Raw genomic sequence first — 25270 nt, 5'->3', positions numbered from 1 at the left:
TCTTGAATGCTTTGTTAGCTTGAATGAAAATTTTATACAAACTTAAAACCTGTAATAGGACACACAGACATTTGCTCATATGGAGGTCAGAGAGCAAGGCATATACATTTGGCACGGGTCATGATAAGAGATTCAGTAATGTGCAGTTGAATCAGGCATGCATACCTGATTAGATTTTGATGTTCATTTGTTTGTTTTTGCTGGTAATTTTTGTTGTACAAAGTCTCTGATTGCATCATTCTGTTTAAAGTGTCGTCATAGGTGGTGTACTCATTCCTCGTTATTGTCTCTGAGTTTCTCGTTGTCGCAAGATGTGGTCAGCTAAGTGTGACCCGGAAATCATGTTATTTGTGGCTAACGTCATTCTGTTTTCATGAGCAGTGGGATTGTATGTTTATAAAACTTTTTATCAGTCAGTCTTGTAAACATACATTTATGAATTGTGTATATAGATATAGTATAAACTCCATCAAATAATATATGTGGGTTTGAAATTATGTGGGATCTTCTTTTTTTTCCCTTGCCGCAAGACAATTTTTCGACCAGTATATCAAGTACACCATTGTAGGTATAGTAGACAGTTTAAGAGAAGAGATAAGAAGAGGGTAAGCCCATCTGCTCACTGTAACAACTGCAATGAATTGAAGCAAATAAATGTGTTCAAGATTCTATATAATTGATGTGCATCTTTATCGTGTATTCAATATTACTTGTGTGATATCACGTACAGTGTACCTTTTGGAATAGACCAAGACAGAAGGAGCTGAGGGATTACTGTGAAACCAGAAACATTTGGGAATTGGAGTGAATGACCTTTTTTTTTTCACGGCATGAAACTTTTACAAATTCCTGACTATGTTGGTGTACAGCATTGCACTGGCATTCTATGCTTTGTGTAGACAAAAACTTCCAGGTACATTTCACGTTTACAACTCTTGGCTCGCAAAATTCACTAAAGTTTCATGAAGACAAATATTTCTGGTTTTACAGTATTTATTTGGATTTGTTATGAGACTCGAGTTCTGTGCCAGCTTCCATTGAATGGTGTGATGGAATACAGTCACCACCTTTGGTTCAGCCTGGTAGTACACTTTGTTTGATCTTTACCTTGATTAAAGCAACAGTCCTGATTCAAAGGAATAGTGTAGTTTTGGCCAAGATATCCAAAAACAAAGTAAAATAAAGTGTTCCTAATAAAAGGGGGTCCCACCTTTTACTAGGACCTATATGTATACCTGCTGACCTGGACCCCTGGTCTGCAGCAGCCCGTCCCCACCACTGTTAAAAACATTCTGTGGCCCTGCTTATCCCATATATGGATACAGTATCGTGTTTAAAATGACCAGTGTCTCTGTAAGCTTTCCCATCTATAATCAGCAATAAAGAGGGAAAAGATAGTAAAGACAAGAAAAGAAGTTATCAGTAGGAGAATTATAGTACATGTACTGGCCTCGATCCTCCTTGAACATGACCTCCCCCCTCCCCAAATAAGAAATAAAAAATGAACTAGAAAAGCGCTCAGAGAGTGCAGACCTCTGCCAAGCAGCTCATTTGAACCTGTTTTTGTGACTTCTGCTCCATAATAGTCCTACATTCCCGTTATGTGATTAAAATCAATTAACGGTTATCATCATAGTAATAATGTACAAAAGAGTGATGGCAATGCTAAACAATCTGGCTACTCATAGTGGAGTTATATACACAAATGCTGAAAATGGCCCTATTTCCCAATGATAATTAACCCGTTGTCAAATGTACCGAGTATACTCAGGCAGGTGTCTATGGGAAATATGTGTCGTATCAAAATCAACCCGTCCTCAACCGGTAAAGAATTCTATAATTTGTGGATCCAGACAGTGCATGATCCGCATCAATACCAAAATTTAATCATCTATTCCTTGTGTCATTACAAACTTTTCCTGAAAATTTCATCCAAATCCATTCATGTAACATTTCTAGCTATTTTGCTAACAGACAAAATAGAAAGACAGACAGACAAACCAATGTCGAGAAAAACAATCTCGTTAGCAGAGGTATACTGAAGAACAAGATAGAGCCCCATCAAGGACTGGGGGTTTGAAGGGACGACGAAATACAACGAATGAGGTGAAGCTTCAGCTTTTAATGTTTTGCAAGATACACAGTGTATTTAGAAACCATTCTGTGAAATGTTAAAGAACATACAATTCTTTAGGGAAATAGAAAGTTTATTTGATGAAAATTGACTTTGAAATGAGTGAGCTATCCAAAAACAATGGAAAACAAAGAGATCCTATAAGAAGTCGCGGCCTGTCGCATTTTATTAGGATCGCTTTTTGGGATATCTCAGCCATTTCGAGACCAATTTTCATCAAATAAACTGTGAATTCCTCGAAGAATTACATGTACGTTCATATTTCATAAGAGGTTTCTCATTGTCTAACATTACACACACAAAAGTTGGAAACCTGCAGCCCCCACCTATGAATCAAAACTGTACATTCGGGGCTGACGACAAAACCACGCCCACTCTTCCCTCACCGCTGGTACACATACTGTGCCCCTCGATTGTGGGTCGCCCGCGTTTTGATTACATAATTACAACATCCGCATGGTGGACTCTGTACGTGCGGTGCGGCTGCATGCGGCGACCTGTTGGTATTCTGTAGCGCTAAGTAATACACGTAGTACCCATCCAGAGATCGTACGTACCGCAGTACCGAAACCGTACGTACGGTCTTTGGTAGTAGTACGCTTTCCCACGGTCTCCAACCAACCTGGCTGAGTTTACTAGCCTCGTGAAGTCTTGAGCTGAAACCACACTTTTCGCCTTAACTTTCTACTGATACATCGCTGCCAATCAGATCTGCAATGGGGAGAAAAGTTACCTTAGCGACATGTACCCTGAATCAGTGGGCTATGGATTTCGAAGGGAATGCAAAAAGAATATTGAAGAGTAAGTATTGTTGCGAACAATCCCCTCACTTGAATTGAACTGCTGCTGCAGTAGGCTGCAGTAGTATCGCACTATCGGGTTGCCAGGCCGTCCGTAGCCGGCACTCCGCCGTATGTGTCCCCGCTGGCGTCGCGGTGCTTTCTCCACAAGCTTTCTCCACAAGCTAGCTGTCCATGCAAATTCGTCCTGCGAAGCTAGAAGAAGGTCCACGCACGTGCACACTGAAAATCTTGAGTGCTTTTTGCATAATTAGTTTTCGTAAATGAAAAACTTACGAGAGGTTGATAACACTCGGGACTAAACGGGGTATTGGGGGTATGCATGCCAACAAGTTAAGAAGGGAATGAAATGTTAAATTTTAGACTCTAGAATAAAAAAAAAGTGGTCACGGTTTTCTGCTAAAAAATCACCTTTCCAGTAAATTTTAAAGATGATCCCAATCAACAATCTCGACAAGTAAGGTATTACCTGAAAGAGCAGAGTTTGCTCCATATTTACCCTTAGACAGCATTTCGTAATTTGAAGTATTTCTGGAGAAAATCGGCAATAAGAAACATAAACTTTGCTGTTATTCTAAAACGGGTTTGTTATATGCAATGCTGACTGAGTGTTAAGAGGTTTCGACTATCCGGAATCCATTGGTACGGTTAGTTTTTTGCTGGCTCCATGTTGGTTTTTTGCTGGCTCCATATTGTAAAAGTGTGCTGAAAGTACCCATATCAGTAGGGACTACTGCTGACTGTTTCGAACAAAGTTGAGACTATATGCGCACGCGCGGTCAGACGGGCAAAATATCAAGAAGTTTAAGATCGCAAAGTTTTCGCGATCTTTTTGTCGTGCGGTCAAACTGGCAGCCAAACTTCTTGATTTTTGGATCGAGAAGTTTGGGTCATCAGCGCACGCGCACAAGAAAGAAAAGAGAGCACGCCTTCTGATGGCTAGTGATTGTGATGTAACAATCCACGCCTGTACATGACAATGGCCTCGTGCTTTGGAGACACTGTCCGCAAGCATGTGGTGGACTGGTCACGTGACAAAGATTGCAAAGTTTCAGTTTGTCGCGGTCACACTGGCAAAAGATCGAGAAGTTTGGAGGGGGTAGGGGAAAAATCCCTAGTTGATGTGGGAAGTTTCATGAGAAGTTTTGCGGGAAGTTTCGCTGGAAGTTTGTGGTCACACTAGCAAAACTTCGAGATCTTAAAGATCGCAATCTTAAACTTCTCGATCTTTTGCCAGTTTGACCACGCCTTATGAGAGTCTTGTCTGCTGTGTACAGTGCAGTACCAGCAAAGACGATGGAGCGCCACGCATACTGCCCGGCGCTCACCGCTGCGAGGCACTCTGTCATCTTTGGTACCAGAGTGCCCCCGCTTTCTTTGTGATATGAATTTGAAAGAATATCGTGTTGTCTCTCTTGTGTATACGTGTGTGTGTTTGCTTGTAGTAAAGCACATTTTCCTCATTTGGTCATTTGTGCATAACACTATTTCATCCAAATCAATCTTGCTAAAGGCCACCGCACACTACACGATCAGACTGGTCTTAAAGTCTTAAGCCAAGCTTGGTCTTAAGACCAGTCGTACGACCAGACACCGCACACTATACGACCCGACTGTAAAGCGCGCGCAGTGCGCACTGTGTGCGCTTGCATTTTACTGCATTGTGAATGGCTGAAAGCTCACAACTGGTCGTAGGAATTCAACATGTCAAATCTCTACGACTGGCGCTAAGACCCAGTCGTACGACTAGAAAATGGCTAGACTGTGACGTCACACTTCTAGTCTTAAGGTCTTAAGACTGGTGAATCGGGGCAAAATCATGTAGTGTGCGGCGGGCTTAAGTGTATCGTGAACATACAGTATGTGTGCTGCTACAGTTGGAGACCTAACTTTACCCTGTTGAGGACGCATTTATTTTGCTACAACACACATTTCCCATAGACACCTGCCCGAGTATACTCGGGACTTGACCTCAACGCCGGTTAACAGGTGCCCAAACATGGATTAGAAATTATGATATTAATTGGATTAATACTAGTAGCTTAGATACTGTATATGCGGTGCATTGCAAGTGGACTGTGATACTTGTGAACTTAACAAGGCACAAAAATTTTGCCTCCCACAACTTTTAATATGCAACTGGACATACATTAATGCTGTCTCTAATGGGAAATAGCTAAAATTCTTTGTTCAAGAAATGTGAATATTTTTTTCTCATTCTATATATATATATGGTCCTTGGTAAAGAACTCAGCCAGAAGAATTCACAAATAGTCTCTAACAGGCCCCAATTGTGAAATATGCTATATACTCGTAAGCTATTTGGCACATACCATAATATACATGTATAATACATGAAAGGAGACTAGTAAAGGAGATTCACAAATACTGCCCTCAGATTAGGTACTTGTGTTGCCCTGTATTTATTACTTCCCTTGTTTCTCATTGCTTCGTACATTGAAAAGGGCAGATTTCGGGGGGGGGGGGGAGGGTTCCTGATTTTGCAGCTAACACTTTCTGCAAATCTAATGTCCTATTACAACTCTTTAATATATAATTTGATGCAAAGGGAGAGGTTACTAGTATAGTAAAACAGATATTTTCCCCTATGTATCATTCACTAGTGCTGGAGGTCTCGATAGTTCCTGAATATCATGCATTATGTAATGATAGTTTTGATACAGTAGACCTGTTTGCATGCAGTGAATGTTGAGCAAGGACCTGGCAAGCAAATGTTTTGTGAATGTATGCATAGAATATAAAGTTGATGAAATAGCCTACATGTATATGTCAACATAACAGTTGTGGCACAATTACAATGTGCATTGTTAGATGCATGGTGACATGCATGGTGTTGTGTAGATTTTGAGTGAAAAGGTACTGTAAATCAAGAAATATAATATGCAGCATTCGTATGAGGTTTTGCGAATTGCAACTGGCATCCGGTGCATTGTAGTTTAGACACGAACTTTCACGAGCATTTCAATATCACAAATCTTGGCTCTTGCGAAATTCGCAAAATCAAAATGCACACAAAAACTTCTGGTTTTACAGTATTACCTGGGCTCCCCTCTAATGGTGCGCAACTGACTCACCACATGTACAGTAAGAGTTACCTGATTACCTGCATGGCAAGTACTGTACAAGTGGATATTTTCGCGCGAGTAATTTTTCGCGCTTGGTTGGGTAAGATGAATTGCACATGTTTTTAATCCCGCGAATGGCATGCAAAAATATCCGCATGCTTTTATTTTCGCACTAGCTTCTTTGCGTGGACGTCCACTTTTGCAGGACAGCCTTTTTCGGGGCAAGTAAATGGAGGAAATGGCAATTACAACTGGACCTGGCCTGGATTGAGCTAGTAAATTGTTGTGGAATCAGCTGTTAAAGGAGGGCCTCTCTTCATTTAAATGAAGAGATTCAATGAAGAGATTTAAAAGCCTTCATGAATTAGCTGCCTGATCATTGCCATTGCCATCCATTGTAAAAATCATTGGTAAGAGCATTCACTATGTACATAGAAATTTAAAAAATGACTGTGGAGGAATGTGTCCATGTCAGATACTGTACTTACATTTTGGTAGATTTTGGTGCACCCTGTATGCTCAGTAATACGTTCTATTGTGATTCTAGGCAGTCTTTCAAGAGGTGTGCATTGTCTTTGTAGAGGCAGTGAACAGCTGCATTCCTAATAATAATATTATTTAAGTGAGTCTGTATCAAAGCCATACACAAAACTTTTAAGTGAAATGTATTCAGATGGTAAATATTAGACAATTAAACCACTACAGACTACACAAGATTTCGGAAATGGTGCTTGGCTTGACGACCTTGTGCACATCACCCAGGGGCCTGGGTAGGACAGCCATACAAGCAAGCCATACAAATCACTTACTATTTAATACATAACTCCATGTGTGCCGATTGGCCAATGGTCAAATCGCCAGGGTTTCACATTATATCTCTTCTTTGTTGAACATTGCATGCATGTCATTTAATACATTGTAGTTTTTCACATATGCACATGTACAATGTAGATTACTGCCAACTAGCAATTTTTTCCTCTCAATTTTTTTCTTCTTCAAACAATGCAGTATGTGTGCAGTTACATGTTCGAGTGTATGCAATGCATCGAAACAAACAAGTGAAGGCAGGTGGGGTAAGAAAAAAAAAGACAAAAGAAAGGGTGAAGGGCTAATTTTCACTTCCTTATGACACAATGCATTCTCCCATGCACACCGACATTCGGTAATTAGTCTTTTGAGCCTTCAAGGAAGTAGTGACCCACGAGGAAAACAAAGAACACCAAAATCACTCATTCTCAGCAACTTTGCCATGTATAAACAGTTTGCACAGTTGTACACCATTTTTTACCCCACATGAGTAGGTGCTCATGGAAATAGTGATGTGTGTGCCGTACCTGTACACGATATGCATTGAGCAAAGTTCTGCTGGACATGTAGTGTGCATTGTTTCTGTCTTATCCCTGATGGAGGGCATAACGTCAAAATTTATATTGTCATCAAGCAGAAAGCTCAATCCTGCTGAAAACAGCAAAGATTAAATATCATAGTGCAGTTACATGCCACAATGTATTTTCTGATACTGTAGTGTTCCAATTCCATTAATTTTTTTTTTTTACATTAAGCATAAAAAGTGATGCTCCATTCTGTAGCACGATTATACAACCTGTAAACATAAAAAAGTTAGAATCACTCTCTGAGATGTCGACGAATTATGAAATGTGTCAATTGAGCATTAAAAAACAACAACAGTAGTCCTGTTTGGTGATCATGTGACTCTGGTCTCATTTGAAGCAATCCATTTAATCCTTAACAATAAGATTCATCCCATTGACCTTTTTTTTTTTTTTTTTTTGATTTGTAGAAGTAACTCAATTACTTGTGGACAACTTTCTCTTGTAGAGACCCCAGCTCAAGTAGAATTTCCAGTGCAACATGTCAGTGAACAAGGAAAAAGTGATTGTTGGAGTATAATCTGAACCCATTCATATTGTAGCCTCTAACATCCCTTTTTATAAATTTTGTATAGGGCTGACCAGCATTCCTTTAGGCACTTACATGTACATGTAGTATAGAAACAGTGACAGCTATTTATTTGTTACACCTTGATGTCTGCAGCAAACCCAACAAATGGCGTATTAACAACAGGTCATAGGTACAGAGTTTACTGCACTATATCAATGTCTACACAGCAAGTATTTCTCGTTGCCGGGGTCATACATAAAAGCTCTAACACTCAACTTGTTTTGAAACTCTTTCAGGCATTGAGGTCGCCAAGCAGAAAGGTGCAAGATACAGGCTGGGGCCAGAACTGGAAATTCCGTAAGTCAATCTCGTCAATCTTCCTTTTCGGAATGGAGGGTAAAACTGTTTAATGTTGTTGATGAAGAATCATGTAGGTACACCTTCTCTTGATGCAACATGTTTCTATGATTGATTGATTGATTGATTGATTAAAAGGTCTTTATTCAAATAAAATCTGAGTCGGCGACTAAAAGTCGAATTACACAGATATACAGAGATTATACAGCAAAACAGATGAAATAATAATGATTTTCAGCACTTTTAGGCTGCCGGAGTTTTGTGGAGACAGTTCTGACAGCATTTCTTTTTGGATATAGTGATTTTGAAAGGGCATACCAATCTTTGAGTAACCTGTTCCTTTGTAATTATAGTATCACATCATCCACTTATACATGTAAATGTTAAAGTACTACTATGTAAAAAATGAGTTTGTTGAATGTACAAGTAAGAAATGCAAATACTTTTGTACACGTGTATGATGATGATAATTATCTATAATCAATTTGTTTATGGTATGATACATCAAACTGTAATGATTCTGTTTCACACCTGTAGGGGCTATGGCTGCAATGACCATTTCTTTGAGTCGGATACTTGTCTCCACTCCTGGCAAGTGTTGGCCCAGCTCCTAGAGGCCCCTGAGACCAAAGATATTATGTGTGATGTTGGAATGTAAGTTTGCAGACAACCACTCTGAGGATTAAACATGCATGGGACATGTTTTTATTGTGTTTGTTGCATTATTTCCTTATATCTTTAAAACAATCCTGGCTTAGTGAGTACCCTAGATACTTTGTATTCTTTTTTATTGAGAAATCCATACCAGATGTCTTTCATATGATTGATTGATAGCTTGTCTTGATTTTATATTTGTGATGTCAAATATACAGGGTTGGCAAGACATGCTGAAGAACTCACTGTGTCTGATATTAAAATGCAGCAATCTTTTATTGTACAGTATAGTAGGGCAGATTTGTAGCAAAAAATGGTCGAGATGCTCACATCCGGTGGAAAGTATGAAATTTTGCAGAAAGGGGTATTTTGGGGTGCTGATTTCAAAAATTACCGGATCCAAGAGATCTGACCACAGGGTCGGCTGCCATTTGGAATTCAAATATGGCTGCCATCACAAAACAAATTTAAAGATCCCTATCTTCAGTTCTGAATGACCTGCGGCATCAAAATTCGATACACAAGAGCGTTTTGACATATTGAATTTGATGACAGATTAATTTGAAGTGTCTGACAAACATCAAATGGCCACCATTTTGATTTCCAATATGGCCGCCTTGACGAAATGTTTAAAATCCCTATCTCGAGTTCTAAGTGATGAGTGATGCTGAAATTAGGTGCAAACAAGTATTTTAACATACTGAGTTAAAAAATGGACTAATGTGATGTGTCTGACAAACGCAATGCCCGCTATTTTGAATTCCAATATGGCTGCGAAGACAAACATCACAACAAACATTCACGGGCGTGCCGAAAAGTGCAGCAAAAAGGAAGCATAATGCACCTTTCACTGATGTCACAATGTAAATACAGCAACCGCACTCAATCAGTGACAAACGCACGCTCAATCAGGTACCCTAATTTACAAACCTGAGATAGATATCTTTAACACTCCAACATGGCAACTTTGTAGGAAAATTCAAATTGGCTGCCATGCAGTTTGTCAGACATATCAAATAAGTCTGTTATTGAAGTCATCATATCACCATGCTTTTATGTATCAAATTTTAATGGCTTATGTCATTCAGAACTGAAGATAGGGATCTTTGACGGCAGCCATATTGGAATTCAAAATAGCGGCCGACCCCGTGGCCAGATTTCTTGGATCCGGCAATTTTTGAAATCAGCGCCCCAAAATACCCCTACATGCAAAATTTCATGCTTTCTGCCGGATGTGAGCATCTTTTTCACATATCTGCCCCACTAGTAGTTCAGTTTATCAATTGCTCACAATGTGCTGAAATCCCAGACCGACCGATAAATGTTGTTAATGATGCTAAATGTGACAGTGCAAAGAAGCAGAGTCACCAGGATGTACCACCAGCCCACTTGCCAACTTGCTTTTGGCAACAAAAACTCACAATTGGGCTAGTAATATGAATGGTTACCTGCCTACAGTGTAAAATGTGGGGGCCTTGCCAGAATGCCAACTTCGGGCAAAGAGGTGAGATATCTGCTGTAATGCCTGGGAATTAGTTTTCAGTAGCGTTAACATTTTTGTCTTTGTGCAGAAAATACTGTGTGGCAGTCCGTGCCTGGCCTGTTAAGTCTGTGTGATCTTCTTACTCATTCTCAAAAGAAAAGAAAAGAAAAGAAAGAAAAAAAAAAGACCAGGAAGCTGGGATTAGTTGTCATATGTTTGTCACAGTTTGTGTGTGTGTGTGTGTGTGTGTGTGTGTGTTTGTGCACAATACAATGGAGGAAAACATGATCTTTGTTTGATGTTATTGTTCCAAAAGCTGTGCTTAATCAGGAAGGCTTTAATAAAGGTGTGTGTGTGTGGTTTAAAGAAAGGAGAGAGAGAGAGGGAAAAAAAATGGGGCCTTATACAACAAATAATTTGCCCCAGACAGTACTAACATATAAAAACAAACATAACTAGAAAAGCACTCTGAGTGCGCAGACCTCTGCCAAGCTTGCAGCTCATTTCCACTACTGATCTTGTTCTTCCATAGAGATATCAGTGATTTCCACCCATACGTACTTGTAGCATTGTGTGCTGAAAGTCGCCCCATTTCCCAATATAGAAGCCTTTGATACGTCATAAACCCTCAGCTGCACGGCGCGCCTCGCCCTAGCAGAAACTAGAGCGCACACGCACTTTATTGCGTGCATGCAAACCTCATATATGCGCAGCCTGAACTCCCAAGTTCATTGACCCTACCTGCCAAAATATCAAAAATCCTTCATGAATTCCCCCAAAATTATTGGATCACTACCAAAAGTTTATCGTTTTTTACTTGTGGCATTCTCAACCTTTCCTGCAAGTTTCATCCCAATCCGTTAATTACTTTTGGAGTTATTTTGCACACAGACAAACTAACTAACTAACTAACGAACAAACACACGAACCAACGGTAACGAAAACATAACCTCCTCCCTTGGCGGAGGTAATAAATCTTAAAGGTATTGAACAAGAATATTAGATATATATACCATATGATGTCTCCATGAGGGAGCTCCAAAATGGTTGACTCCAAGGGTTAGCTCCAAAATGCTACCAAACGTACAAAGTTCTTTTGAATTCACAATGTCGACATGAAGGGAAAATTGACTTGCTGTGATCTTTCAGTCAGTTCATGTACTTCATACGGCGTATGTTCTGTAGAGAGAAGAGGTTGTATTCATACAATTTTGGAGCTGAGTTGTCAGAAGGGGGGGGGAGGAGGGGAGGGAGAGCTGTAGGGATTGCAGTTGATGCAGTGTGTCCATATGTAGATAGTCGATAGTCAACTTGACACTTGCTAATTTCACATTCGTGAAAGTGCTATTCATGTTTGTGAAAACTTGCCTTCAGTGCCTTTAAAAAAAAATGGAGATACTGTAAAGGATATTTAAAATCAAAGATGTGCTTGTAAACCCACCTACCTTGTATTCCTGTACCTCTCCTATGTGTTGTTTCATTAAAATGCTTGTATGATTGTAAAAAATGGAGCATCCAAATGTTGTTAGACTTTTCCACCATTATTGCTGCCATCACTGAGTCTTGTGTTATTATTGTAAAAAGGCAGCTGCTGAATAGTTCTGCCATACTATTGCGCTTCTATTACGCTTCTTGTTTCCTTCCTTTCCCTTTGTTTTTTATTCTCAGGCCTGTAATGCACAAGAATGTACGGTATAACTGCAGAGTCATATTCCTGAACAAGTAAGCACTCCAGGATTGTATTCATTTCTGACTTTTTATGCCTCCGCCACGAAGTGGTGCCGGAGGCATTATGTTTTCGGGTTGTCCGTCCGCTTTCGTTTACGCGATAACTTGAGTAATATTTACTGGAAATTTACCAAACTTGGTCAAAGTATGAAGTATGATGGGGCAATGAGTTGATTAGATTTTGGGTGAAATCGGCTAAAGGTCAAAGGTCAAGGTCAAATCATGAAATTGTATCCGTTTACGCGATAACTCAAGACTGGATGGAGCAAATTTCACCAAACTTTCTTGGAGGATGATGTATGATGTGGCAATTACTTCATTAGTTTTTCAGTGAAATCGGACAGAGGTCAAAGGTCAAAGATCAAGGTCAAATCCTGAAATTTATCTGTTTACGTGATAACTCAAAACTGGATGAATCAGCTTTCACCAAACTTGGTCCAAGGATGATGTATGATGGGGCAATTAGTTGAGTAGATTTTAGTGACATTGGCAAGAGGTCAAAGGTCAAAAGGTCAAGGTCAAATGCTAAAAGTGTTGCTATTTCCCCCATATCTATGCAATGCCCGCAGTTATTTTCTTGAAACTTAGTGTAGACATGTACTACTGCGTAAAGATTATTCAGAGAGAGTTTCATGTCATAAGGTCAAAGGTTAGGTGAAAATATTGCGATATCACTTTTCTCGCAAATAGTTCAATGTATCTTCATGGAACTTGGTACATACACAATGTATGCATGTACTGACTGGCAGGAATTATTTAGGGAATTTAGGGGTCATGGGTCAATAGTCAGGGGTTCAAAGGTCAAGGTCAACTCCTCAAAATGTTACTATTTCCCTCATATACTAGTATACTGTATACGCTATAATTTTCGCGTACATAAATTTTCGCGAATTGCCGATGTCACACATTTTCGCGAGTGGTTAAATTCGCGATTGGGTGACCAGAGAAAATATGAAGCGGCAAAGAAAGTGTGAATTTTCAACTTACTAGCATATAAGAATGATACTAGTTATACACTGCATGAAAAAGACTTGCCAAACTCTGCGAACTAGTAAGTTAGAATTCAACATTTTTGAAGTGGTTAAGTCCATCGCGCTAGATTTCTGACGAGTGGTCCCCTTGCGATAGTGGATTGGCTCTCTACAGTACTAGTACAGTGTATTCGTAAGTAGACGTGGACGTGCGTAGACAAGCTTAGCCAGTATGGTCTGTTCGGTAAGCCGTGACATGGTATTCTAGTACTGAAATGTTCGTAAGGCAAGGGATTCATTTTGGAAGGTAATATTTTCGCGTGTTGTTGATTTCGCGAATAGCTCCCGACTCGCGAAATTTGCGAAAATAAAACCCCCGCGAAATATATAGCGTATACAGTACAGTGTATGCAATGATTGCATTATTAGTTTTAAAAGTTAATATATGTACATGTATTTATACTTAATGGAGATTCTCTTGGAAATTTCCAGCCAGAAGGTCAAAGGTTAAGGGTCAAAGGTCAGGTTTAAATGAAAAAAAAAAGACATATTTTGTACTGTAATTACACTCTTTCTTCATACCTTGAAAATTATACTCAATGCATAAACTTATAATAAGGTCGGTCAGAAGTCAAGTAAAAATTTTCAATTCCCCAAATATGTACCTGCACTCTTTAATAGACAATTATAGCAAACCCAGTTCGTGGAAAGTGAACATTCAAGATATTTCTGACAAACCTGGTAATTAGATATTTTGCCAGTTATGTGAAACTGTCATCACACATTGTGAAGACATTGTACTGTACACCTATTGGGAGAATCATGCATTATAGCGGAGGCATCAGTCGCCATCGCGACATTTCTAGTCTTAAACTGTTTTCAAAGAGCACTCTTGTCAAAGCCATTTTGAAAACAAGTCCTTGGGAAAATTTGCTGCAGAAATTACCATCTTGTCTTCAGTAAAATAGCATCTCTGGATTTCACTGTATTATTTTCACTGGAGAAAGATCAGGTTAGCCATAGGTTAATCATCGTAATCATATGTATGCAACCTGCATAACAAAGCATTTATGCTCTAAATCTTTTGAAGTTAATAGAACATTGTAGAGTTATGTGAAGTTTCAGTGGTTTATTTGTATACAAGCTACTTTGTATGTGATAACCTGTTTTAGAATACACACCAAGCATTATTCAAAGGAGATTTTGCTGTCCACGCCAATCATAATATATGTGATCATCTGCTTTCATATCTACCCTATAAAACATGTACTTCTGATTTCAGAACTTCCAGTAGTTTCCAAATTCAAACTACTGAGAAATACAAAGACAAAGTAGTTTCCAAATTCATTTGACCTACCTATTAACGAGTTTTCTGTTTGCGAATTGCACACCGTGTGCAGAAAGATCATCCTCATCAAACCCAAGACGGACATGGCTAACAGCGGCAACTACAGGGAGCTGCGTTGGTTCCAAGGCTGGGCCAAGCTCAGGACACTGGAGCAACACTTCCTTCCTCGAATGATTGCTGATATTACAGGACAGGTGGATATCCGGCGGTTTTGATTGATTTTGATTGATTTTGATTTATTCATCAGGGCTATGTTGGGTGGGAAAAATTTGAGGGTGGGAAAAATTTGAGAGTGGAAAAGAGTAGGAAAAAAAGTGTAAATTAAAATTGAGGAAGTGGTAAGTATTGTGGTATACAATATGTTACATACGGAATTTAGTTCGGAGAGAATCCTTTGAAGGCTTTTTTTTTTTCTGGATTTTTCTTCTACCCCTTTTTTTCTTGCCATTTGCAGTGAATACCATTTCACTGCAATGTGAACCAACATTCCAGACAGAATTAATGTCTGTTGAGAACAAAACCTATTGTGCAGTAACTCCTTGGTGATATTTGTTAAAATCTTCAGAGAGTGAACGTCATTCTTTTGCTTTTTCTTATCTTTGTTGTAATTGTTGTTGCAGACAACTGTGCCAATCGGTGATGCTGTCATAGCAACCAGGGACACATGTATAGGAGCTGAAGTGTGTGAAGGACTATGGACTGCTAACAGGTAATGATTAATGTCTTCCTTTTAAAAGGTAGAACTTGTTTGAATTTAAAGTTAGTCATGGTAGTTTTGACTCCCTCATATATTGATTAGGATCAGATTTCATTTGCCACTCAATCTTGTGTTTTACAATTTCAATTAAGGTCTAATGCCACAACTTTAACAGGTATCAGTGGAGTGTCTGAGAATGATCATGTTACTTCCATAATTCCATGTTTTAATACTGATATGAAGGACATTGTAGGAAAACATGCAAGTTATGCTTGGTCTAGGGAAGGTGCATTTCAGTGTCTTTTGTTAATTATATTAGTTCTTCAGCAATGATTGACAGATGATCCTGGGGCCTGTTTCATAAAACTTGTCATCAGTGACAACTGCCACATTTCTATGACAAATTTGCTCCCAGCCAATCAGATGCAAGGATTTCAGTAGCTTGTCACATCTATAACAACTTATCACTGATGACAAGTATTATGAAACGGGCCCCTGATGTCACTGGCAGAATCAGGGTTTGGAAGAATTTGTGGGTATATCCAAATAACCTGAAGAAAAATAGTCGAAAAAATATTGCAATATGTGGCATGTAGGGCCTCATAAAGTGATGCTGAGGGTATCATGAATCAACACACGTCAACATAAATTTGCGTTGTATAGTTCCTTGAAATGAGGATTCATGGTGTGATCTCTTGGCAAACAATGTCTGTGGACTGCATTTCTTTGAAACATTCCCTTCTCTCAGCCCTCATATTGCCATGAGTTTAGACGGCGTAGAGATTGTCACCAATGGGAGCGGTAGTCATCACCAGCTGAGAAAAGGTCACCACCTCGCGGATCTCATCAGAAATGCAACCTTAAAGGTGAGCTGCAAAAGAGAATCACTGGACATTTTGTTTTATCATACAATGTTAGGGACTATAGTGATGATTATGTGATGATTTCTACATATGACTATGCTTGATGGGCAGTAGTCATCACCAGGTGACAAAAGGCCAGCACCTAGCAGATCTCGTCAGAAATGCAAACTTAAAGGTAAACTACAAAAGTGAAACGACATACATTTTGTTCAGTCGTTCACCACTGAGCTACGATGTCTTGGAGTTTGGCGGTGATTTTTGTACATGGCAATCCTGATTGAATCATTTTACACTGCCAAGAGGGACATTGTGAGCAAAACATACAGATTGTATGTCCAAGGATGACCACAACAGACAGGACTTGAACCCAAGACATGGCGATTACAACTCCAAAACCTTTGTCTCCTGTTTGAGTGTTTATATGACCATGAACAAACAAACAGATATTTTTTTGGGGTAAAAATCACTTTTTGCTGGGCTTTGTCAGTGCTTCAAAGAGATGCCTGTAAAGTAGTAGACCACCAGTGTGGTGTAGCGCCCCCTGTTCGCCGGATTATTTCACGTTGTTGAGTCATCCAAACAGGTAGTCTATGGGTCTGTTAACTCTCAACACGGACTACACGAACTGTACAATGCTTTTTTCTTTTTTTTTTGTGTGTGTTGACAGTGTGGAGGGATCTACGTGTATTCCAACCTGCGAGGCTGTGATGGGGAGAGGGTCTACTACTATGGCAGCTCCATGATTGCTGTCAACGGGGACGTCATAGTGCGGGGAGAAGAGTTTGCTCTGTCAGAAGTGGTGAGTGTTAACAATAATCCTCTTCATGATTCTTTCTCACACTGCGTACAAGTTTGAGTGAATGAAAAAGAAAAAGGCATGGAAAGAGGAATGCCTTTTTTTTTCGCTCAGTGATAAGGAACAACATCCAAAAACTGTGAATCATCTCTGGTTATTATATTCTATGAGACTGCTTACATGTAGACTATTAAAGACACTCTTCTATCATACAATTGTAGATAAGACAGGAAAATGAGGCATGATGAATTCTTTCCCTGTGCATGCCTGTCAATTTCCACGTAATTTCTCCATTTTGGACCCACCCACACCAGAACATAGGCTCTGATCTTCATAAGAGTACACGTTGTAACACATGTTGATGACACAGTTTGTCTGTACTTGACAGGAAGTGACTACAGCAACCCTTGACCTGGAAGATGTGAGGTCATACAGGGCACAGGCTTCCAGTTCGTCAATGGCTGTAAGTATTAGTATCACCTTCTACATGACATTGCTTTCCTTTACTTGAGATGGTCCCAACCCACTGTGTGACTGAGGATGTGACCATTTTTTGATACTCTTTTTCTTCTTCTTTTTAGTGACAGCCTCATCAGAGGGCTATGATTTATAGTTTTGAAGAAAATAGCCTCATATTTGTATCTTGAAACTAAAGGTGAGATTTGCATTCATGCTTTGCATGTTTTTTGCTCCTTGGGATGGTCCAGAACATAAAAATTTTTCCATTATTCTTTCTATTCAAAAGTGTGGTCTTCTTGGCTCTGGTAATATTTAGTTATGTTTTCAGTCATTGCTAAAAATTAAAAATGAAAATATAAAATGAAATATGACTGTCTTTGACGGAGAATAGCTGTGCTATTGTGTCACTACAGGCCACCCGCTCAGAGGCATTCCCGCGAGTTCCAGTCGACTTTTCCATCTCCAATGACCATGACGCTGTTGTCAACGAGTCGGCACAGCAGCAGTACAGAAAGTACACTCCCGAGGAAGAGATAGCCTTCGCTCCAGCCTGCTGGCTCTGGGACTACCTTCGCAAGAGTGCTCAGGTGAGTTCAAGTGACAACCACTTGGTGCATACAATGATATGAATATCTGTTGAGGGTTTATGCACAACAGCATATTATAGAGGGTCAGTTCTTTTCTAAAAGACAACAACATGTGAATATGTCCTTTGTTCAAATGTCTTTTTGAGATGATTTCACAGACAAGGCGGCCTTGACATAGGCCATGAAGAAAATAAATTATCCAGCCAGCCTGTTGGGAAAGATGGATGATCATTGACAATGGTAGCAAGCGCATGAAGAACACTGTGCAGTAGCTGTCATTGCTTTGAAGTATCAAGAGTGTTGTACTTATGAGCCAAAAAAGTGTTGTGTGAGTTGATTTACCAACATTTAAATGCTGGCAACATTCTTTTCATGTTTTGATGCTGTCACATTTCCTCCCAAGAGCTCATGGAAGATTGGGTGGTGGAGATGCTTTGAGAAATGTTGGTGATGTTGCAGTGATAAGTCCGAGCCTGTTAACCCTTTCTGTGCCAGTGACTTTTATCTGTACCAGTCAACACTCAAAGCACTCAAAGGATTAATGTCTCTTTACAGGGAGGATTCTTTCTACCACTGAGTGGAGGTATAGACAGCTCATCCACAGCCTGTATTGTCCACTCCATGTGTAGACTTGTCTGCCAGGCAGTTGGCGAAGGAGGTAAATTTCTCTACATTATCGTTTTATTGTTTTATTAGATAATGTCCCCCTACACCAGCAATAGTGAAACTTTCCACTTACCAGGAAAGCATCGCACATCCAAGCTTTATCCTGAAATATAAAGATACTGTGAAATGCAAAATCATCTGAGATATCTGAGAATGAAATAGGTGATAATCAACATAAGGTGCTAGTATCAAAACTTTGAATATTGTGGGGGTTTTTTCTCTTTCTTCTGTGTTTTTCCTCACTGCCCGTCAAAAAAGTCAACCACAGATAGGATGCTGTTTGTTTTTTTTTGCTGAACAAACAAGAACATGACAAATGTAACGTTGTAGAAGAAATCCTAGTTTTCTATTCTGTTTTCTTCTACGTGTATGCGTACACTGAGTGTCAATGTATCAAGTCTGCAATGTATTTTCCCTCTTTTTTCCAGCATAGAAATCAGGAAGTTTTCTTTCCCAAAACATTGTAAGTAATTCATCCAATTTTTGTCGGCAATAGTGGCACCCATAGGCATTTCCAATGGGATGATCGTTTCTACATTGTATCTTTTCCCCGATAGCTGAATAATGGGATGAGATTTTTACAGGGGTGCAATTTATGCATTATCCATTACGTTATATTTTTCAGAATCAAAATAATCATTTGTGATATTCCAATTAGTATCAGAAGTGAAGAAATGTGTAGTCCCATATTGAAGAACTATTGGTGCAAAGTTGTCTAGGATACACTGCAGTGGGTCAGCCAATGGCCTGTCCGATACCTGTAGGGCCTGATGACTATCATGCTCATCTTTCTTTCTCTCTGTCTGGAATGTAATATAGAGGAGACAGTGTTAGCTGATGTGAGGAAACTTGTGCGTGATACCGAGTACATTCCAACTGAACCTCGCGAGCTGTGTAGCCGCCTGCTGGTGACATGTTACATGGGTACAGTCAACTCATCGGAGGACACGCTGAAAAGAGCTGAGGACCTCGCTGATCAGATTGGAAGGTGAGATGAGCAGCTTGTGTAGGCTTTTCTATCAATGTTTTGTAGGCCTGCATAGGCTTGTGTAGATCAACAATCTTTTGCCAACTAGTTTTCTGGCTGTGTGGCCCAGATAAGATGGTGAATTGAGTCCTGTAGAGGGAAATCAGAAACACTTGATCCTTGTTCAACTCTCAGATTGCCTGATCAGTCTTTACATAGTATTATGGTCATTTTGGAAAGGAATGCTTCCAAAAAGAACCAGTGATGAGATGGCAAAATACGCTTGACCTTTATATTCAATTGTATTAATCTTTGTCCTTGTTTTCACTCTTGTCCAGTCACCATCTGTCGGTCAAAGTGGACGAAGCAGTGAAGGCAGCGGTCAACATCTTTGAAGAGGCGACAGGCAAGCACCCACAGTTCAAGGTGAACGGTGGCTCGCAGAGAGAGAATCTCGCACTCCAGAATATCCAGGTGAGTCCAGCGGCATCCTGTCCTGTGGAATAGTTAATGAGGCAGAAACCAGACAAGTGAGATCATGGTGGACCAAGTCAACCATGTTTGAACTGAGTACTCCCATTATTGACTTTTGTTTTCAAATAAATGCCACATGTCTGTTGTTCATATAAGAGCATGCTCACTTTTGATATTTTGTCGTATGGTAGTATCCTCGAGGTGTTTAGGTGCTTCCTTTGTGGCCACATGAAGGTTAGTCGACACAAATATTCACATGTATTCAACTCAATCCAATTCAATCCAATCCAATCCAATCCAATCCAATCCAATCCAATCCTGTCCAATCCAATCCAATCCAATCCAATCCAATCCAATCCAATCCAATCCAATCCAATCCAATCCAATCCAACCCAACCCAGTCCAATCCAATCCAATCCAATCCAATCCAATCCAATCCAACAATCATATTGATATACATGGCACATTCATTTCCCTCTACATTCAGGCAAGAACAAGAATGGTGCTGTCGTACCTCTTTGCACAGCTTGGTCTGTGGAGCCAGGACAGGCCAGGAGGGCTGCTTGTTCTTGGAACAGCCAATGTGGATGAGAGGTGAATAAAGCTGCTATGAAGTCTTCCTGATTATGCCTGAGGCTCCTTGAAAACTTATGATATCTCTCTGTATGTTCTGACAGAAGAATGTAATAGCCTCCATAACTTGGGGATTGTTTTAGTCTACTAAGTATTGTGATGCATGAAACACACAAATGTCTCCATGATTGCTCTTTGGAATCTCTGTGATTTTGATGTGGGAATGTTTGCATCCCTTGATAAATACTAAAATAGTATAGCCATGTAATTCAGCAATGTAGTTTCATGGGTTGTATTGCTTCGGACAAAGGAATTTTGCTCTTTATTGTTAGATAAAGGCAATGAAACAAAGGGGGAAAAAATGATAAAATTTTTTTAGGAAAAGTGGATGAAGGTTCACAAAGTTATTGAATGTTGGTGAGTCATCAAACATAGTATGCTATTGGGCATGTTGAATTTCCTCTCTTGTCATGTGACTGTTTCACTACATGTGCCAAATTTCTTTTATGACAATGCATGGTGTCTAAACAAAAACTTCAAAAATTCATAGATTCTAAACAGATCACCAGGGCCCTGTTTCATAAAGCTGTTCGTAAAGTTACAAACAACTGCGACTGGTGATCAGTTCTGATGTGCTATACTTATCAGAATTTCCATAATTCAGCACAAGAACTGATCACCAGTCGCTCATAAGTCGTTCGTAACTTTACGAACAGCTTTGTGAAACACCCCCTCTGATTTTCCCCAATTGTCACTGGTGTGTGCTGCTGATGCATTGTGTTGTTCTGCAGTCACTTGACCCACATATAAATGCGGGGTAAATTCCCCTTTAACATGACGGAGTGGAATTACATGCAAGGTCACTTTCTTAGAGACACCCCTGCTCTATCTTCTTGCTATTTATCTATCTTGGACTTTTCTATGTGCACATCAGCCTCCGAGGATACTTCACCAAATACGACTGCTCCAGTGCTGACATCAACCCCATTGGAGGCATCTCAAAGACCGATCTGAGACGCTTCATAAACTACGCCATGGTGGAATTCAATTTGCCCGCCTTGCGAGGGTGAGAATGGTTATGTTCTTATTTTTGTTTTTCAACCATTCTTTTTATTTATTACCTCTGCCAAAGAAGGAGGTTAGGTACTGGGTTTGATTCCTGAGTCTCACAGAGCAATGTAAAGCATTCTGTCCCCTCTAGTGAGAGGCAAAAAAATTTTGTCCCTCGGATTAGACATTAAATGGAGGTCTCATGTGTGAGTTAGCCACGACTCACGCACATAAAAGATCCCACTTCATTCATGGCAAAGAGCAGGGTGCCAACTCGGTGAAGTGGTCCCCCCCCCCCCCCCCCCACCTACACAAGAAAACAGGTGAATGATGATCCTACCAGGAACTTACAGCAATCTTTGAAGGTCTGTTCTCTGTATTAAAAGAGATGCAATGTATTCAACCCTTAAGATCCTAGAGTTTTTGTTGTTTTCAGTATCAACCTATTAACTAACTTTAAGAAACTGTAAATATTACAAAATTTTGTATTAGTTTAGACAAATTGGTAGTGCATTTGTTGTGATTAATATGCAGAGCAGAGTGACACTGAGATAATAATTATTATGGAATGGGCAAAGAAATACACATTTTCACACACTGCACCAGACACATGTACACACACAAATACAGTACAACAGAAACACATACAAGCAACTCAAAACATGAAACTCACCCTTGAGCAGCTGTTGGTAGTCCAGGAATATAATAGTAAATAGATATCATTGTTCTGTTTAGAATCATGGATGCTCCTCCCACTGCTGAGTTGGAACCGCTGGAGTCTGGCAAGATCGCTCAGACTGACGAGGTGAGATTGGTCAAATCCTTGATGTACAATGTACCGTGATGAGCCTTCAATGCCCCTACTGGCTGTAGGTGATAACATTGATTTTCACCTGTCTTGATATATGTGAACCTTGCTTTCTTTTATGAAAAGGCCTGCAAATGTATTTGCATCTGAACAAAATTTGGACTTTAAGTTTCTAAACCCAATATTTGACTACTTTGAACATAGGAGTATTCAGATAACTATTTTTGTGAGATAGTTTTTATTCTTCTTCAGATACATCACATTACTGATGAAGTTCATTTTAGGAGATTTTGAAAGTTCTCCTGATTGATTTTGAATGAAGAACAATTCTTTAAAGTTGCAGTTTGCTTTTTTTTTTTTTTTTTGGATTGTGGAATTAGGCTGTTCAGAGTTGTCTATGTTTGTAGTGTATCATTGGTATTGTGGTGTAACCTTTTCTTTTCTGTGCAAAAGTGGATATTTCACCAAATTACACACTCAGATTCATCCACAATTGAATGTTTCTTCACTGTAATACCATCTGTTTCCTTGTGAGTTTCATTCTGTCATCTTTTCACACTGTATTGAGCTTGCCGCACATGCAAACTATCCAGAGCCAATGTCTGTATGCCTAGACTCTTGTATACGTATAATTATGATTTGTTATTCTGTTGAATGCAGGTTGACATGGGTATGAGTTATTCAGAGTTATCGACGTTTGGACGCCTGCGTAAGGTCAGCCTATGCGGGCCATACAGCATGTACATGAAGCTTGTGAATGAGTGGAAGGACAAGTGTTCCCCATTAGAGGTAAATCCATCCCCCCCCCCCCTAAAAAAAAAAGAAAAAAAATGATAGATAGATAGATAGATAGATATTGAACAGTTTCTATTTGATACAATATATTGCCAAAACTGACTTCTCCAGCATTGCTACAGCTGGTTTTCAGAACTTGGAAAAAAAAGCATAAAGGACAATGTTATATATGTTTCTTATATAAAAATGTAGCATTGCATGATAGAAATGTTTAAATTATTTAATCATTATCCTCCCTGATGTGTTCAGTCGTTAGACAACTTCATGTTTGCTGTGTATACAAACTGTTTTTGAAATGGAATTCTATTCTTCTCATGTAAGCTAGATACTCACAAGTTTTTTCAACTGTAATTTCTGAAAAAGTGCTGAGTTTGATCATACAATAGTCTTTAGTATGTAATTGAGAAAATTTTTATCTCAACCTTGTGGAAGTTAGCAGTTTAAACTGCTGAAAATGAACTGTGAAGTAAAAAAAAAAAAAATCCTCTTTCTATAGGCTACCTTCTTCTGATGTTCTGTGGCTGTCAGTGACGACTTTTCTTAATGAAATGTTGCAGGTTGCTGCCAAAGTAAAGCACTTTTTCCGATCGTACTCCATCAACCGACACAAGATGACGACTCTGACCCCGTCCTACCACGCGGAGTCATACAGCCCCGACGACAACCGATTCGACCTGAGACAATTCCTCTACAACCCCTCGTGGCCATGGCAGTTTCGCTGTATCGACCAAGAGGTAAGAAAGTGGACAATGAGACAAACTGCCTGCCCCATGTTTTGCATAATTTAAATATATCAAGACTTAATAAGCAAAAATCAAACAAGTATTTCATTTAATATACAGTATGTTCCCCCCCCCCCACCCAAAAAAAAAAATGCAATCAGATTTTTGCCTTGATAACACCCAATATGATTAAACTGTCTAAATGCTACTTCAAAATCTTAAAATATAATATCTTAGCTCTATTTTGCAGAAAACCCCATTCAATTTGGTTAAGCGGTCGCAGAGAAATGTGGATTGTTGTAAAGTATGTCATGAGTCTAATTCTTCTGAGTGTAGCACTCCGATGCTCTTGTGTGTGAATACAATAGACAGAACTTGGAGTGAAGAGATTTCTGACATCCTCTACAAAACTCCTCATTTCTCTTTTACCACTGAAGCAAATCGAATGGGGTTTTCTGTAAAATGTGGGCAATGAGTTATAGTTTCATACCCTGAATTTGTATTTAGATAGATTCACTATTTTAAAGATATCATTGCGGAGGGTCCTGTTGTAATTTTTTTTTTTTGGTGACATACGGTACAGCTACATGTGACAACATTTACTACACTGTAATGTCCTTGCTGTATTGAAACTGTTTTTCCCTTATCCACTCACACAGGCTGAGCGACTCCAGCAAAAGGTTGATGCCCAAAACAAGACCAAGGATGATGCGGTCAGCTCGTCCAGCCATGATCGACGACCTGCTCACCATGTGACCACCATCACGAGCATCGGCAGCCAGCGCACGGTGCAGGACACTACCAAAACTATCGATGTCGATGACCAGCACCTCGATGCCACTAATCTGAAGTCAGCAGGCGATGGTGGACCAGTCAACCTGATCGACGACGACGTGAGTGGGTCAGAAGCCGGCGAAGGGTCGGCGGTGGAACGCGGCACTCGGAAGAGGTCAAGCGGAGTCACATCGGATCCAGACGATACGGGACTGGACACGAGCAGCAGCAAAAGGGCACGGTCTCTCAACTCGAGTTCCAACAACAGCAACGACTTGGAGACGAGTGTCTTACAGAGCATAGGGTGCCTGGTTCAGGAGAGTGTGAAGTAACAGGTTGTGGAAGAAGCCTAACTTATGTATCATTTCTGTCCTACTAATGTTGTATGCATGTCTGCCAATTGCATGTTGCCTTCAGTGTTTGTGAAGTCTTCTATGATGTATGCATGCTGCGAAGTTTTTGATAGATGATGAATGGGACTTTTTTCCCTACTTCATTTGTGATGATCTAGATCATAATTTTGCTGAATCATTGCCATGAGCTGAGTGAGAAGATATTTCCCTTCTTAAAGTACTT

General features: G+C 39.7%; 1 protein-coding gene across 1 annotated transcript; it reads left to right on the top strand.

The window, feature by feature from the left end:
* Positions 1–2792: 2792 nt before the first annotated feature.
* Positions 2793–25026, top strand: LOC139727468 (glutamine-dependent NAD(+) synthetase-like). The gene is made up of 19 exons (XM_071638441.1): positions 2793–2935; positions 8219–8279; positions 8817–8933; positions 12085–12138; positions 14516–14657; positions 15084–15172; positions 15909–16026; positions 16691–16822; positions 17208–17282; positions 17692–17865; positions 18421–18523; positions 19351–19519; positions 19837–19972; positions 20460–20566; positions 21480–21611; positions 22331–22400; positions 23064–23192; positions 23756–23932; positions 24580–25026. Exons 1-19 carry the CDS (start codon positions 2851–2853, stop codon positions 25024–25026), a joined length of 2517 nt encoding a protein of 838 aa, XP_071494542.1. The 5' UTR covers positions 2793–2850.
* Positions 25027–25270: the final 244 nt, after the last annotated feature.

The sequence above is a fragment of the Diadema antillarum genome, unplaced genomic scaffold (genome assembly GCF_040938485.1).
Source record: "Diadema antillarum isolate AM-2024a unplaced genomic scaffold, OU_Dant_1.0 seq00000131_RagTag, whole genome shotgun sequence".
In the NCBI taxonomy this organism is placed as follows: domain Eukaryota; kingdom Metazoa; phylum Echinodermata; class Echinoidea; order Diadematoida; family Diadematidae; genus Diadema; species Diadema antillarum.
The sequence above is the reverse complement of the archived record's forward strand: the minus strand, read 5'-3'. Positions and strand labels throughout refer to the sequence as shown.

Excerpts from the sequence above, each read along its gene's own strand:
- LOC139727468 (XM_071638441.1), top strand. The coding sequence starts at position 2,851 with ATGGGGAGAAAAGTTACCTTAGCGACATGTACCCTGAATCAGTGGGCT. Across the intron at positions 17,283-17,691 it reads CTTCCAGTTCGTCAATGGCT|GCCACCCGCTCAGAGGCATT; the intron begins GTAAGTATTAGT and ends GTGTCACTACAG. Across the intron at positions 19,520-19,836 it reads CTCGCTGATCAGATTGGAAG|TCACCATCTGTCGGTCAAAG; the intron begins GTGAGATGAGCA and ends ACTCTTGTCCAG.